This window comes from Microcaecilia unicolor, chromosome 1, assembly GCF_901765095.1.
Source record: "Microcaecilia unicolor chromosome 1, aMicUni1.1, whole genome shotgun sequence".
In the NCBI taxonomy this organism is placed as follows: Eukaryota; Metazoa; Chordata; class Amphibia; order Gymnophiona; family Siphonopidae; genus Microcaecilia; species Microcaecilia unicolor.
The window spans coordinates 546,322,308-546,338,795 of NC_044031.1; the positions used below are offsets into that span (position 1 = coordinate 546,322,308).

The 16,488-nt window shown below is 40.3% G+C and overlaps 1 protein-coding gene across 1 annotated transcript in view; it reads left to right on the forward strand.

Annotated features, from left to right (window-relative positions):
* The window catches only part of LAPTM4B (lysosomal protein transmembrane 4 beta), a 177,430-nt gene extending 163,870 nt beyond the window's left edge, over nucleotides 1-13,560 (forward strand). The window contains exon 7 of the mRNA XM_030190188.1: nucleotides 12,898-13,560. Within this exon, the coding sequence (XP_030046048.1) occupies nucleotides 12,898-12,972 (75 nt within the window). The 3' untranslated portion in view covers nucleotides 12,973-13,560. The remainder of the gene's footprint in view (nucleotides 1-12,897) is intronic.
* Nucleotides 13,561-16,488: the final 2,928 nt, after the last annotated feature.

The following is a 16,488-nucleotide window of genomic DNA, read 5'->3' on the forward strand; positions in this document are numbered from 1 at the left end:
AACATGAAAGAATATACAGTAAATTAACTGGGATTGTCAGAATGTTTTGTAAACTCCATGCAATCTGACTGTGAGCCTTTTGTGTGAGTAACATCACCACTGGTGCAGTATGTTCTCAATGAGCGACTGTTTCATAAGTTTTCTGACTCATCAAGCTCATGATTATTACACGTTTTGTTAATTTAGGGCTTGAATGGATTTGATTTGGAGGATCTGAACAGTATCGCTCAAGCCTATCTGCAATTGCATGCTTCCTGCCCTGCACTTAAGATTTCCTCTTAGTTGTGGTAATATAAGTAGAGTGTGCCAGAATTATCTGACAGTGTCATAGTTATAATGTTGCATCATCTGCTATATGATTTTCTATACCTTCAACTCTTGTTCTCACCATTCCTGGGCTATAAAACATAGTCATCTGTTGTGGCTTCAATAACTAGAACTGGATGAGCAACCATGGTCCTCAAGGGCCACAGCCCAGTCAGGGTTTCAAAATTTCCACAATGAATATGCATGAGATCTATTGAAGCATACAATGGAGGCAGTACGTGGAAACTCAACTCATGCATATTCATTGTGGAAATCTTGCAAACCTTACTGGGTGGTGGCCCTCAAGGACTGCAGTTGCCTACCCCTGAATTAGACCATATTATTATGTAAAGCTAAGGTGCAGCTTTGGTAGTTTTAGTGGTGCGTTAAAGGAGTAAGGGTACAGATGGACCTAAGTAACATTGCCCAAACTGATAATTAATTAAATAAACCATGTGTGTGTGTGTGTGTGTGTGTGTGTATATATATATATATATATATATATATATATATATATATATATATATATATATATATATATAATATGAGAATCATGGTGCCCAAGGATAGAAAACACTACCAAGCTTATAAAAACTCATAGCTCTCTCTTAAAAAAAAAAAGAAATATAGATTGTGCTACAAGAAAATAAGGAGATATAAACAGGAAACAGTCTACTTCAGAAGTAGAACAGACAACCAAACAACAGCATCAATCCAAGGAAGGACAAATACAGCAAGAGTTTATCCAGATGTCAACTTTAATGGAAACAGGACCTAACCTGGCCAAGTAGACTCCTGAACAAGAAAATAAGGAACATAATATTTAAAATAAGTATGTGAAATAAGGATTATAATATTTAAGATTTTAGTGATCCTCTTTATAATCAATGGGTACTTTATGATTAAACATATAGAAGGCGTGTTATGAAACTTAGGGAGAATTTCCAAAATAGTTTTTATGCCTTTGATATGAACTTGACCACACCCCAGAAGAAGCCCCAGCAAACAGAACATGGACCGCCTTCACACAACTCACAAAAGAAACAGCACAAGCAGCAAGAAAATTCTCTTGTACCCACTGCATACTATACACCTTCCCTAATCACCTTCTAAAAGCAGCCCCATACCAGTTCTTATACCAATTCACCTCCCATCTCAATCACGTTTCAAGAAGGCTGCTTCCCACAGGAAAAAGGTAAAACACTGCTCACATCTATCCCGAAAGACACCAAGAAAAATGCCAACAAGACCTTGAACTACAGACCAGTACTATCCATACGTCTAACAACAAAAATACTAGCAGCCAACCAATTAACTGACTACATCAATAAATTTTCCATACTACATGAATCACAGGCTTCAGACTTCTGCACAGTACCGAAACAGTGTTGATCACACTTCTAGCTAACCTGAAAAAGGAAATCACAATTGGAAAAAACATTCTTCTACTACAATTTGACATATCAAGTGCTTTTGACATGGTTGACCATCAAATCCTATCCTCACAAGAATACTCGATAAAATTGGTATTGGAGGAAAAGGCTCGAACATTTCCTAGGTTTCCTATCAGAACCTATCAAGGGAAGATGAAATCATTTCTCTCCCCTCCATGGAAAGCAGAATGTGGAGTCTCCCAGGGCTCTCCACTATCACCAACACTATTCAAGATGGCTCCTCTTGCACGAAGACTAGCCAAACGTGGTTTCAACCTCTTATTTACGCTGATGGCGTATCAATCTACATACTGTTCAAAAAGAACCTGCACAAAATCGTGACCAGGATAGCAGAAGGTATAAACATAATGGAATCATGGGCATCATCATTCAAGCTCAAATTGAACAAGTAAAAAACACACTGCCTGATCCTCACGCCAGATAATACCGATCACTTCCCAAACATCAACGTCATGGGCACATCCCTCCCAATAGCTGACAACCTTAAAATCTTAGGAATCACTTTAGACTGCAACCTATACTTTGACAAACAAATCTCAAACATTATGAAGAAAATGTCCCAAACCACGTGGAAACTGAAGCGCATAAAAAACTATTTCCCAAAAAATATATTCCAACTATTAGTCCAATCCATGGTCCTCTCCCATGTCGACTACTGCAATGGAATTGACGCCGAATGCAGGGAACAACTGCTAAAGGAAATGCAAATAGCACAAAACACAGCTGCAAGACTAATATACAGTACTAATCACTTCAAAGCACCAAACCATTGCTCCAAAACCTACTTGCTACCCATAAAAGCACATATATCCTTCAAGATATGCACTCTGGCCTATAGAATAATATTTGGTCTTGCACCGAAATACATGTCAAACTTAATAGACCTACCTCTATGCAATGCATTCAATGGTGCAAGAACTTACCTCACCCTACACTTTCCCATTTCTCAGATGTCAAGGCCTAAAATGCAAATTTGCATACTCGACCACTTTTGTGTACATCGGCCCCAAGATTTGGAACACAATACCGAAAGTCATGAAACACATGAATGACTACTTGACATTCTGAAAACACCTGAAAGCCCAACTTATCAGAAGCTTTTTCGCCGACGATCCAAAACACCTCAATGCCTGACCACTGACAGAAATGAACATAGCTCATACAACAATGTAATTAGTCTAACCAACATAAATTGTAAGCCGTATTGAACTGACATCTTGATTGGAAAGTGGGGGGTACAAATGCAGATATAAATCAATACATTTATAGTTAAGTATTAAGCTAAAGTTATATTTGTAAAGCTGAAGTGTTTCTGAAGAATCTATTTTGAGCAAACTTCTTGTTTTGCACATCGTGATTGGCCTTTGTAAAATAGTCATCCAAAAATTCCCCCATAAGCTATAAACTGTTGGAGTGGAGGAGTAGCATAGTGGGTGGGCTGAAAGCCAGGAGAGCCAGGTTTGATTTCCACTGCATCTAGGTGAGTCACTTAACTCTCCATTGCCCCAAGTGAGCCCACTAGAGACAGAAAAAGTACCTGGATATAATAGGTAAGCCATTTTGGTTGTACCACAAAAAGGCAGTACATCAAATACCTTACCCTTATTACACCAAGAGGGGCATAATCGAACGAAAACGTCTATCTCCATGGGTGTTTATCTCCAAGAACGGGTCCGTGAAGGGGCGGACCGAACCGTATTTTCGCAAAAAATAGACGTCCATGTTTTATTCGACAATTTGTGAGCTGGGCGTTTTTGTTTTTCAGCGATAATGGAAAATGAAAGCGCCCAGCTCATAAACGAATAAATCCAAGGCATTTGTTCGTGGGAGGGGCCAGGATTCGTAGTGCACTGGTCCCCCTCACATGCCAGGACACCAACCAGGCACCCTAGGGGGCACTTTTACAAAAACAAAAGGTAAAAGAGCTCCCAGGTGCATAGCACCCTTCCCTTGTGTGTTGAGCCCCCCAAATCCCCCTCAAAACCCACTGCCCACAAGTCTACACCATTACTATAGCCCTAAGGGGTGAAGGGGGGCACCTACGTACATGTGGGTACAGTGGGTTTGGGGGGGGGGGGGTTGGACGACTAAGCATTAAGCAGCACAGTTGTAACAGGTAGGGGGGGATGGGCCTGGGTCCACCTGCCTGAAGTCCACTGCACCCCCTAACAACTGCTACAGGGACCTGCATACTGCTGCCAGGGAGGTGGGTATGACATTTGATGGTGAAAATAAAAAGTTGTGAAACATCATTTTTTTGTGGTGGGAGGGGGTTAGTGACCACTGGGGGAGTCAGGGGAGGTCATCCCCGATTCCCTCCGATGGTCATCTGGTCATTTAGAGCACTTTTTTGGGACCTGTTCGTGTGAAAAAAGGGTCCAACAAAAGTGTCCTAAATGTTCGCTAAAAACACCTTTATTTTTTCGATTATCGCCCTAATGCGTACATCTCTCCTCGGCCGATAACCACGCCCCGGTTCCACCTTCGCCACACCTCTTACAAGCCCCCATCAACTTTGTCCGCATCCGCGACGGAGTGCAGTTGAAAACGTCCAAAATCGGCTTTCGATTATACCGATTTATTCGTTTTTGTGAGATAAACGTCTATCTCCCGATTTGGGTCGAAATCTAGGCGTTTTTCTTTTTTGATTATAAGGTGGCAAGCGGCTCATTTTTGAAACAGAAAAATGTCCACAATGCGGTATTTAAAAAGCACCAGACCAGGAGCCTTCAAAAAAAGGGGAAAAAACCTTTAATCATATGTTTAGAGGAACATATGTTTGATTAAAGTTTTTTTCCCCTTTTTTTGAAGGCTCCTGGTACTTTTCTGTTTTGCTCTTTGGACTTTCGTTTGTACTTTGCTCCCTCTCTTTACTGTACGACACAATGCGGTATTTGACATTTTTTCCCCAAAACATCCAAATTACTATTTTTGAAACCCATTTAAAGACTTTTTCTATGTAGTTTGTCTGAAGTGCATCCAAATCACAAGGGGTGTGTGTTGGGGGGGGGGGGGGGGGGCGTGTTGGAGGTGGGATTTGGGCATTCCTAATGGATGTTTTTCTGCTATAATGGAACAAAGCAAATATACCTGTTTTAATAACAACTATGTCACAAAAAAGTGCCCTAAATGACCACGGGAAGGATTAAGGTATGACTTGTCCAGTGGTCATTGACCCCCCCCCCCCCCCACCCGCCAAAGTTGTAAAAGAAACAGTACATACCAGACTCTATGACAGCTTCAGATTTATGGCCAGTTTTATTAGAGAAGCAAGCAGATCCCTGGAGTAGCCTAGTGGTCGGTGCAATGGACTGTAAAGAAGAGGACCCAGGTCCATAACCCACTCTAACTAGTACACTTGTGGTGGAAAATGTGAGCTCTCCAAAACCCACCAAAAACCTACTGTACCCACATATAGGTGGCACTTGGAGATATAAGGGCTATTGTAGTGGTGAACAGATGTGTACAGTAGGCTTTTAGTGGGTTTTGGAGGGCTTACCATACAATATAAGGGGATAACAGTGAGAGGTGTACCTGGGACCTTTTATGTGAAGTCCACTGCAGCATCCCCTAGGGTGCCCCACTGCTCTGCTAGAATATTTGTGCGGCCAGTCTATAAGAATGCTAGCTCCTCCCAATGGTTTGACCCTGCCTAAGCTGGAGGCATTGTTAACATAGACAATGTGTGCACACCAAAGAGATGGTGTAAATGTAAGCACACAATTTCTCTGGGCTTAATTCTCAAAATGGAAATTATTGAGGCAATTTTATAACCTAGGCACTCACATTTACATGTGTAAATGCTAGCATGGCACCTAAATACTATTCTACCAAGTCCTGCTTACCTTACACAGTGCATATTTGCAAGGGGGATGCACACAAGGGTGGAGAATGAATGGAACATAGGCAGAGCTTTTTATGCGTATAACTTACGGAATATTGTAAGGTATGCACACCTCTGCTGCACTTAGGCATGTGCACTTACACCAGCTCTATGGCTGGTGTAAGTTAAAGCATCTAAATGTTAGGTCTGTGGATTTTAGTATGTCAGTGTTTATCAATGAAGAAATAGAACCTGTGCAAAGTGAAAGGTAAAACTCTAGCCACCTTGTTGGGCAGACTGGATGGACCATGTAAATCTTTATCTGCTGACATGTACTGTGTTAATACCTGGTTACGCTAGTTTTAGGAAACTTTCTCCTACGCTGTCAAATGCTCAATGAGGTCCCAACGGGGTCCCATTTCGCTGTGGCTTCTTCCGGAGACCCCACCTTCCTTGACGATCTCTTAATTTGGATATTTTCACAGCGTGTATTATCACATGAAGTTAATCTGCAGTGATTCACAATGAAGACAGTATTGCTGCAGCTAAAAACTTGTACTTTTTCTGTATTCACAGCTGGTTCAAGCTTTTTATGAAGTTGTGCGGAGTAACAAGAGGGATGAAGTAAGAGGGAACAGAGGAGAATAAAACTATGAGTAATCAACTAAATTTTAAATTGGATTCTAGAGGCAATAGGGAGCCAATGATGGAGCGCAACAGATGGGTGGCATGGTGAAAATGGATGGCCCAGGAGAATATTCATATGGCTGTGTTTTGCACAGTATGTAGGTGTTTGATAGCCACTTGAGTAATGCCGTAATAGGTAATATTACAATAATCAAGCCCTGAGATAAGGAGAGCATGAAGAAGGGTCCTCGGGGATGTGGCGTCCAGATAGGATCTGACTAGGTGATGTTGGTGCAAAGCCAAGAAGCAAATCCTGACCAAACTGTTGATATGATTATTGAAAGAGTTGAGAATCCATAATTATGTTTAAATGTGTTTATTAAAAGACAAAATAGTACAGTTTGTAGGGCTATAGTCAAAATACATTTCAAGAATATTAACTACAAAACATACAATTAATAGCCTCCAACAGTTTCGCCAGTTTTCTCTTTACTTTGAATCTCCCCTTTCCCCCCATCTTCCCTCCCCCCCTCCCTCCCGTCCCTCCCGTCTCTAAAGAGCAATTATGGATACGGAGGCAAAGAGTCACTATCTAGCTTAGCCTCTTATGGAGCTATCACACACAAAACTTATGTTTGATTTACAAAACCTGCCAGTGCTGCCAAATCAGGCCATGTCGGTTAGCTTCCAGAGGTCATTTCCTTTTAAAATTCTTAATCTCTAGGGCTTCGAGGATTCTAGACAAGTACCTCATTAATTTGTATTTTTTCTCTTACATCATTTCCCTCTGTTACCACGCCATGGAAAACACCTCCATTCAACCTTTAAGAATTCAAAATCCTACTTCTAGCCACCTCTGTTAATGAGTCCCAAAAAGGGGCCCATGTTTGGCAGAAAGACTCTCCTCTGGGTGAGGCCAGGTCGCCCACCGCTCTTCGTTCCAAAGAGCACAAAAAAATCATTCTCGCTCGCCATTGAGACAGGGTTGGTGAGTCTGGCGTTATCCATAATTGCAAGATAACCTTCTTACCCAGTAAAACCGTTTTTTTAAGAAACGGGCGCAACCCTATAGGTGGTCTTTGTACCAAGTGAAATTTATGGAATAGTAGCTGAGGCTTTTTCCGCCATGTAACCCTCCACATTTCCGACACATGACAACACACTTGCGTCCAAAATCTGGCTATTCGGGGACAAGCCCAGAACATGTGACCCAGCCCCGCTGGAGAGTGACCACACTTCTTACATCTATCTTCCTGACCTACATGCGCCCTCCATGCTCTATGTGGAGAAAAAAACATTCGAGACAGGAATTTATAGGCCGTTTCTTGCAGCGCCACGCTTTCAGAGATTTTGGGTAAATCCAAAAAGCATGCCTTCAAGTGATCAGATTTAACGTTCACTGGTAGTTCTTTATTCCATTGCATTGCCAATTGTTCGTAATCAATCTCACCTAATTGCTCACGTAGTTCCGAATGGTAATATTTTAAAGGGACTGACCCTTGAGCATCCAAAGCTAAAAGAGACATCAGTCGGCTCCATATTTGGGGACTCAAATGTGCAGGTGGAATAGATCGTAAATAATGTCTTAGTTGGAAGGAGGCAAAAAAATCTTTTCTAAGTACACCAAATTCTCTGTCTAATTCTTCAGTAGTTTTTAAAATACCCTCTTCTGAGTATAAGTGATGTATATAGCTAATCCCCCGTGTTTCCCACTCTAGGAAAAGTTTAGTCGAGCTCCCCGGGGGGAAGTGGTTGTTGCCTCTTATCGGCAATAGTGGAGTGCAAGTTGTAGAAAAAACAAATTTACGGCCCAGCCAACGCCAGGTTTGTCTTAATGGAGACACCACTGATGTGAAATACCGGGGTGTGTTTACTGCCCCTGGCGTAGCATGTAGCCATGCACTAAAATGTCGGGGGGAGAACACCATGGTCTCTATACTAGTACACGAAAAGAAACTAGTGCCACGAAACCAATCAGAGAGGTGGCGCATATTACTTGCCACAGAGAATAACTTTAGATTTAAGAGTCCCAATCCCCCCTTAGGTCTAGAGAGATATAATTTAGCAACTGGTAACCTTGGTCTCTTCCCCTGCCATAAATATTTGGTCATTACCCTCGTCAACGTCTGATCATCCTTATGTTTAAGGAACAAAGGAAGCACTTGCAATACATAAACCCATTTTGGGACCAGAATCATGTTATAGAGGGCTATCCGCCCCATCAAGGATAGGGGTAAAGTCGTCCATGTTTGCAAAGTCTGTCTAGTTTTCAGTTTAAGGGGTTCTATGTTTTGGCTATAAAGGGTGGTCAGATCGGCTGTCAGCCATATGCCAAGATATTTCAATTTATCCTCTGCCCATGTTAATGGAAATGCCCCCTCCCAGGTCGAACGTATCCGTGTCTGGACTGGCAGAGCCATAGACTTACTCCTATTCAGGGCAAGGCCCGAGTAGAAGCCAAACTCCTCCAGAATACCAAATAAATACAGGAGAGAGGATTGGGGTTTTGTTATAGTTACTAATATATCATCTGCAAAAGCTAAAGTTTTGAGCTCTCGCGAGTGTAATTTAATCCCCCGCACATCTGGGTCCCTTTGGATAGTGCATAACAATGGTTCAAGGTATAACAAAAATAAGAGTGGTGAGAGGGGGCAACCCTGTCTCGTGCCACATGCTATTGTAAAGGGGTTTGATTTCATACCATTAATCAATAATGACGCTTTTGGATTAGTGTATAGCGTTACAATAGCATTAAATATCCACCCTCGGATACCAATATAATCAAGGACAGAAAAAAGGTAATCCCATCTCACCTTGTCAAAAGCCTTTTCGGCATCTAAGCTAACTAGCAGCAACGGTTCGTTCTTGGTAAGGCTCTGTGCAATGGCTAAACAGGCCTTCCTGACATTGTGACAAGGGTGTCTACCCCGCACAAACCCCACTTGACCCTCTCCCACTAATTTTGGTATTAGAGGGGATAAGCGTTCCGAGATGATCTTCGCTAAAATCTTTAAATCAACATTTATAAGAGATATAGGTCTATATGAACCTGGATTTTCTGGTGGTTTGCCCTCTTTTGGAATTAGAGTTATCAAGGCTTCATTAGACTCTCGCCTAAATCCCCCACATTCAATGGATTCCTCAAAAAAATCAAGAAGCGGGCCACCCACTTGTGGAAAAAGCAATTGATAGTACTCAGCACCAAATCCATCCGGACCCGGAGCTGACCCACGTTTTAATGATTTCACTACTCTTTGCAGCTCCTTGGCCCTGATAGGCATATTTAATTGTTCTAGCACTTCAGGGTTCAGACGTGGCATTCCAGAGTCTGCCAAGTAATCTGTTATGAGAATCCATAATTATACCCAAACATTTAAGTTGACTAGCGTAACCAGGTATTAACACAGTACATGTCAGCAGATAAGGTGGTGGGGAACGGGTATGGCTTGGGAGTGGGTTTGGCAGTGACATCATCAAAGGGGGTGGGCATGGCTTAGGCATGTCCTCACTTCTGATTGGCTGAAAACCCAGAAGTGGGCATGTGACCTGTCAAAATCAATTAATTTTGACAAATGCATGTGAGGTACACTGCTCCTATAAGTTGCCCTTAAAGTTGTGACTTGAGAAAGAGCCATTCCACTTTATGTAAATAAATCATATCTAACACTTTGTTAAATGTTGTATATCAGTGTCTCTGGAGCTTCCAGGAAGCAGGAAGCAATGTCATTAATGTTGTAATTGTTTTCTACTGTGCGTTTAATAAGATCAGATCTTTGAGATTGTAACAGTGTGATTAAGGATGTTTGCACTAGCCCTGAAGAACTCTGAACTCTGATCCCGTTTTATTACACACTTTTTTTTGGCATTTGAAATTTTATGTATTTTTTTTTTTTTTGTTGTTCCAATATTTTTATTGTGTTTTGTAGTCAATAACAAATGGCTAAAATAAAACTAAATAACCAGTATAACAGATTAACAATAACAAAGCATCAGGGTACATGTTCAGACTAAGATTATACAAGAATTATTGCTATAATGTAACATGGGGTTAGGGAAAGAAGAAAAAAACAAAGTGGTAAAATGGGGATTTACTTGTGCTGGCGAACATTCCGCCAGTCAGCAATGTAGCTTGGAATTTTGAGAAGGGTTTTGGAATGGGAAGCTAAGGAGGGGTTACCTGGGAGACGGGGCTGGCTGGCAGTTGCAGAGAGGTTCTGGCAACTGAAGAGAGTGGATGTGCTGTTTGATGTGGGACAGGCAGTGTGGAATTGAAGGAAATTAAAAGTTTTAGGAAGTGAGTTTGGCTGGCAGTGAAAGTATTGAGGTGAGAGTGATAGTGAAAGTGAGATTTGGGAATTTTGTGTAAATGTGGAGTGAATGGTGAAGGGAGTGTGGCAGGGGGATATTTAAAATATCAGTAATAGGGAGCTGTGCATGGAATGCTGAGAATGTGGTGCATAGGACTGCAGGGTTGCAAGTCTCTCCCAGCTTAGGGAATTAAAAACTAAGAGTACAGGCTTGGGAAGGAAAGGGAATTTTGGTTAATTTTATTTTAATAGATTATTTTGGCCACAGTTTTTGTAATACTCCTCAGAAGCAGGGAAAGGTGTAAACCCCACTTATAGGAAAGATAGGGTTTTGCATTATTTGAGTTTTTTAAGAGTGAAGTTTAGGAAGAAGATTCAATTGGACAAGACTGGCAGACATACAGAAAACAACAAGGGCCCCTCCGCAAGAAAGTCTACGCTGCCAACAAATGAAGATCGGTAACAGCTAAGTGACTTTTGAAAACATGGAGAAAACTTAAGTAGAGAAAGACAATTAGGAAAGGGAAAGAGGAATAAAATGACATACTTACCTTGTTCCTTAGGAATAGTGAACGGAGTACCTGTGAAAACAATAAAAAGGGATACACAAAGAATCAATTCTTAAAGGTTATAAAAGAGATAAACAATATATTTTATAACTAATTTGAGGAATTGATTATTGGTAAAAGAAGATACTTATCTGAAAAGTGCTCTGTAAAGGCGAAGGTGGTTTCTGTGAAAAGAATACAAGTAAAATAAGGTTATTATTGGGAGTTCGGGTTTAAGGGTTACAAAGTTAACATTTAAGTGGGAAAGGGAAATTCTGGTGTATGTTGAAATTGATTTGTTGTTCTTTCTACAAAGTAAAATAATGTTTTAATAAAAATGTTATATTGTTTTTGAAAATCCAATCTCTTCTTATTGCCACCCAAACCGTTGAAAGAAAAATCCTGAATTTAGTTTAATTTCGTCCTTGGTTTCTAGGAAGTCAAGGACATGGTTAGTTATTTGTCTCTCCCTTCTCCTTCCTGTGAACTGAATTCCGGCAAGGTTGCCACGACTGCCTACATCTGACCAGCCGGAACCCGGGTCATCATACTCAGGCAGGAGGGGCAGAGTTACAATAACAAGTCATGATCATACATAAATTCAACTCTAAGAGAGGTTATTATGTAGTTGATCTAGTATTTATTAGGATTTATTTACCGCCTTTTTGAAGGAATTCACTCAAGGCGATGTACAGTAAGAATAGATCAAACATGATTCTCAGATTACCTTCAGGGCTTTTGAATAGGATGCTTACCTCTGAGTGCTGAAAAGTCTTATTTTAAATACTCCTTAAGGAAAATGCATGGGACTCAGAACAAAGTTTGTGCCTTGTTATCAGTCATGCAGATTAGAGATTTGGGTCTTAACCTAAATTCCTTTGGGTCAAGTCAAATAACCTAAAAAGGCAATTTTAGAAGGCATAAAAAGACCATTTAGATATGTAAATCTATATTCACTTATAAATAGGGATTTTAGAACAGGTGCTGCTTATGAATGTATAGAACTGCACACACAGATTTAAAGGAGGCATGGTATATTTTACAAAAGGCTCCGTGTCAAGTGAGCCTTTTGTAAAATACAGTGCAAATTTTGAACAACCCAACTTGGACATCCCATTCCAGAGCTAGACAAGCTATACAGAATTGGCCTTTAAGGGGCCCTTTTACTAAGCCACAGTAGAAAGTGGCCTGCTCTAGTTTTGGAGTGTGAAATTGGCACGTGCTGGGCCATTTTTTACTGTGGTGGGAAAAAGGCCTTTTTTTAAAATGAGGCAGTAAGTGGCAGTGTGCTAATATTAAAATTAGCGCATGGCTGTTTCCTGCCTGAGCCCTTACTGCCACGTATTTAGAAGGTGGTAAGGGCTCACGTTCTACTGGTGCGGTAATTGGGCAGTGCGCAGCCATGTGGCCGCACTGCCAATTACAGCTGGAAATTCCCCCTGCGGTAGAAAATAGAAAATTATTTCTACTGTGGGAAACTGTGCACACCAGCTTCAGAACAACCACTGGGTGCCCGTGCTACCCCGGCGGTAAGCACACGCTACCCACGCGGTAGCCCTACCACAGCTTAGTAAAAGAGCCCCTAACTGTAACATTTTAGATTATTTCCAAGGCGGGCTCAAAAAAAAATGATTTCCACCCTCCACAGCGCTAACAAATTTGAATATCAACTTCTACAAAACCACAGGAATGTTCACTTCACAAACAAAATTATGAATTTATAACTCTGCAATGATGTTGCTTTGACTTTTTATCTTGGAGAGTTAGTTTCTGAATATATTATTTAGCTGATTAATGTGTTTCCTGAAGTCTCCATTTCTTCCTGCTGTCAGGTCCTGTTGCCACCCTATGATGAAACCATGAATGGAGCAGTGAAAGATCCACCACCACCCTATGTGTCTGCCTAAAGTGAGGAGCAAGAGGCTGAGCCAGCTCCTGGTGTGATGGCTTTACTTATGATTCAAGCACTGGAGCAATAGATTATTCCACTTCATGTTACCTTAAACTTGTGATGTTTTCCTAGGGTTTTGAAATTAATAGATGATAAATCTCAAATTTGTGTGTTATAGTTTAGTTCATGTATGTTAACTGAAATAATATATTGAATTGACTGCATTGCACTTTTGAACTTGTATTAAAGAAGCAATACGCCAGAGCTGCCCCCATGTGAAGTGCTTGAAAAGCATATTTTTTTCATTTTCAAAGCACATGTCGATCCAATCAGTTGCATTGTTAAGTCAGTCCATAATAAGCATCTTAGTAGTTCTGAGATGGGAAAGACTAGCAAGATAATGAACTGGATGTCGTAATGAAAACCTTTGCCTTTAGGTCAGCAGTTCAAATCCAGTTCAGATCAGTATCATCTGAATGATGCTTGATCAGTGCAAAGTAAATTTATATTTACTTTGCTAGTATGTTTTGTGCATTAGGTTCGTTAATGGCCCTTAAGTTTGGTACATGCTAAATTAACATGCATTAACCTATGAATTAGTGCAGTGTTTCCCAAGTCCAGTCCTGCAGTACCCCTTTCTGGTCAGGTTTTCAGGATATTCACAATGAATATGCATAAACTTGATTTGCATACACTGCCTCCATTATATGCAAATCTCTTTCATGCATATTTATGGTGGATATCCTGAAAACCTGACTGGCAAGGGGTACTCCAGGACTGGACTTGGAATTAGTGCATCCCCTTCATCCCAACTTGTCCTCTTCCTGCTATGCTCACTGGCACAAGAAGGAGGAGGAGAGCGGCTGCGTAATAATATAGTAACAGTTCAGAAGAAGACAGCAAAAATGATATGGGGATTGTGCCAAAAGACGTATGAAAAGAGACTTGAAAACCTGAATATACATACCCTAGAGCAGTGTTTCCCAAGTCCAATCTTGGAGTACCGCTTGCTATTCAGGTTTTCAGGATATCCACAATGAATATGCATGAACCTGATTTGCATACACTCATAGTAGATCTCTTGTGGGTATCCTGAAAACCTGACTGGCAAGAGGTACTCCAGGACTGGGCTTGGGAAACACTGCCCTAGAGGAAAGGAGGGATAGGGGAGATATGATACAGACTTTTAAATACTTGAAAGGTATTAATAAACAAATCTGTTTCAGAGATAGAGAAATGGTAGAACTAAAGGACATGAATTGAAGTTGCAGAATGGTAGACGTAGGAGTAACATCAAGAAGTACTTCTTCATGGAGATGGTGATGAGTGCCTGAAATGTCCTCCCGGTGGAGGTGGTGGAGACAAAAAAAATAATGATGGAATTTAAAAATGCCTGGGCTAGATGCAGAGAGCCCTAAATAGAATTTGAAATCAAATAAAATTCAAATGACCTCATGATAGTTGGTGAGTTATGATAGACAGAATTGGAGCTTAGATGCAGCTGCAGTAGTTGGGAAGTAAGGCCGAACAGACTTCTACAGTCTATGTCCTGAAAATGGCAAAGACCGATCAGGGTAGGGTGGAGTGGGCTTTGACAGCAGCTCCAGTGATTGGGAAGTAAAGGCCAGCACTGGCCAGACTTCTATAGTCTATGTCCTGAAAATGGCAAAGATAAAATATGATAAAGTATTTGTATTTTATATCACATTCATATCAAATGCAATGGGTGTGTATGTGGGTGCCATGTATCTCAGTGGGGGAGGGGAAGACATCTTAAGATTGAAATTAGTGAGTAAAATGTTTACTTAACAACATGCTGCAGCTATAATAATAAGTCTTGTTGGACAAACTGGATGGACTGTGCAGGTTTTTATCTGCCACCATTTACTATGTTACATTAATGTGTATTAAAAGTTGTGTGCAATAGAACATTTTTTATTAATATGAATATTTATTTATTTATTGATAGCATTTATATCCCACAATTTCCCACCCACACGCAGGCTCAATGTGGCTTACAACAGTCTGTAAAAACATACATCAATTCAGCAAATAAACAATCAATTTCTTTGAAGTGTAAGAGAGAAAGGGTAAAAGCAAAGAAGGGAAAAAGAGAAAGAGTAGAGGTGATCAATATGACGCCTTGACATGTGATCCCCCCTCCCCCCCAAAAAAAGAAAAAGTCAATCAAAATGGGGGGAAAAGCCCAAGTAGAAAACAAAATATATATATTTTTTTGCTTTGTGCATGTTCCTACTGTTTGTTCACGGCAATAGTAGTTTTTTTAAAAAAATGTATTTCTCACCTGGGCAGTTTTAGCAGAAAGATTGAATTTACCTCTTTCTCTCCAGAGCAGGGCTGAAGGCACTGCCAAGGAGACTTGCCTGATCTCAAGGAAGGGGGGAGGATGACTGCTTCTGTAGTGATCCAAAAGGAGTAGTGTTGAATGTAAAGCTTGGAAGAGTTACCCTCCTGACCAGCAAGGAAAAATTGGTTATCCATATATATGGTAAAAGAATATGGAAGGGCTTTTAAAAATAATAATAATAATAATTTTGAACAGATTAATATATTTGATCATGATGCAAATTAAGCATTTCCTTCCAAATACTACCATCCAAAAATGAGATTATTTTTATTAGCAAGAGGTGACATTTGACTGCCTCTCATCCATTCAGGTTGGTGATTTTCACCAGAAAGAGTCAAAAGGCCAATGCGATTGACTAGCTCAAATGTTTCTAGCCAGGTAAAATGGTTGAAGCTATACTAAAAACAAAACAACAACAAGAAAGTACCATATAGATAACAACATGGTTTAATGGAAATGAGTCAGAATGATTTCAGCGAAGGCAAGACTTGCTTTACCAATTTATAATTTTTTTTAAGGTTTAAACAAACAAGTGGTCGATATAATGTATTTGGATTTTCTTTTTTTTAATAGCTTTTATTTCAGTTTGCAAAATACAAAAAGAAAACAGGAAATAAACTAGTCCACATTATGAGGATACAGTGAGAGAATTAAAATACAGGAAAAAAATCTTTAAACAAGAAATCAAGATACTTCTATCCATATTATAGATCCATATATCCATATGCCTAACCTTCACCACCTTTATCTTCTGTATCTAACAAAAAAGATTCCAACTGAGGAAGATCATAAAAATTAACCCACCTGTTTACTAAGCCACGCTAGCAGCTGCCGTGTGCTAGTTCCGACACAGCCCATTAATTTTGAATGGGCTGTGTTGGGCATTGCCATGCAGCTTAGTAAACGGGGGTAAATCCCTTTTCTTTATATGTAATAAAGCATGTATTTGGATTTTCAGAAGGTGTTTGACAAAGTTCATCATGAGAGGCTCCTGAGGAAATAAGCAGTGTTGTTCAAAGTACTAGGTCAAAGTACTTAAGTAAGAGTGAAAATAAATGTATATTTTAATACTTAAATAAAAGTACATTGAGGAACACATTAAAAATTTTAGTTACGTGAAAGTAAAAAAGTTAGGGATACCCTCTTGTGGCTTGCAAACTGGGT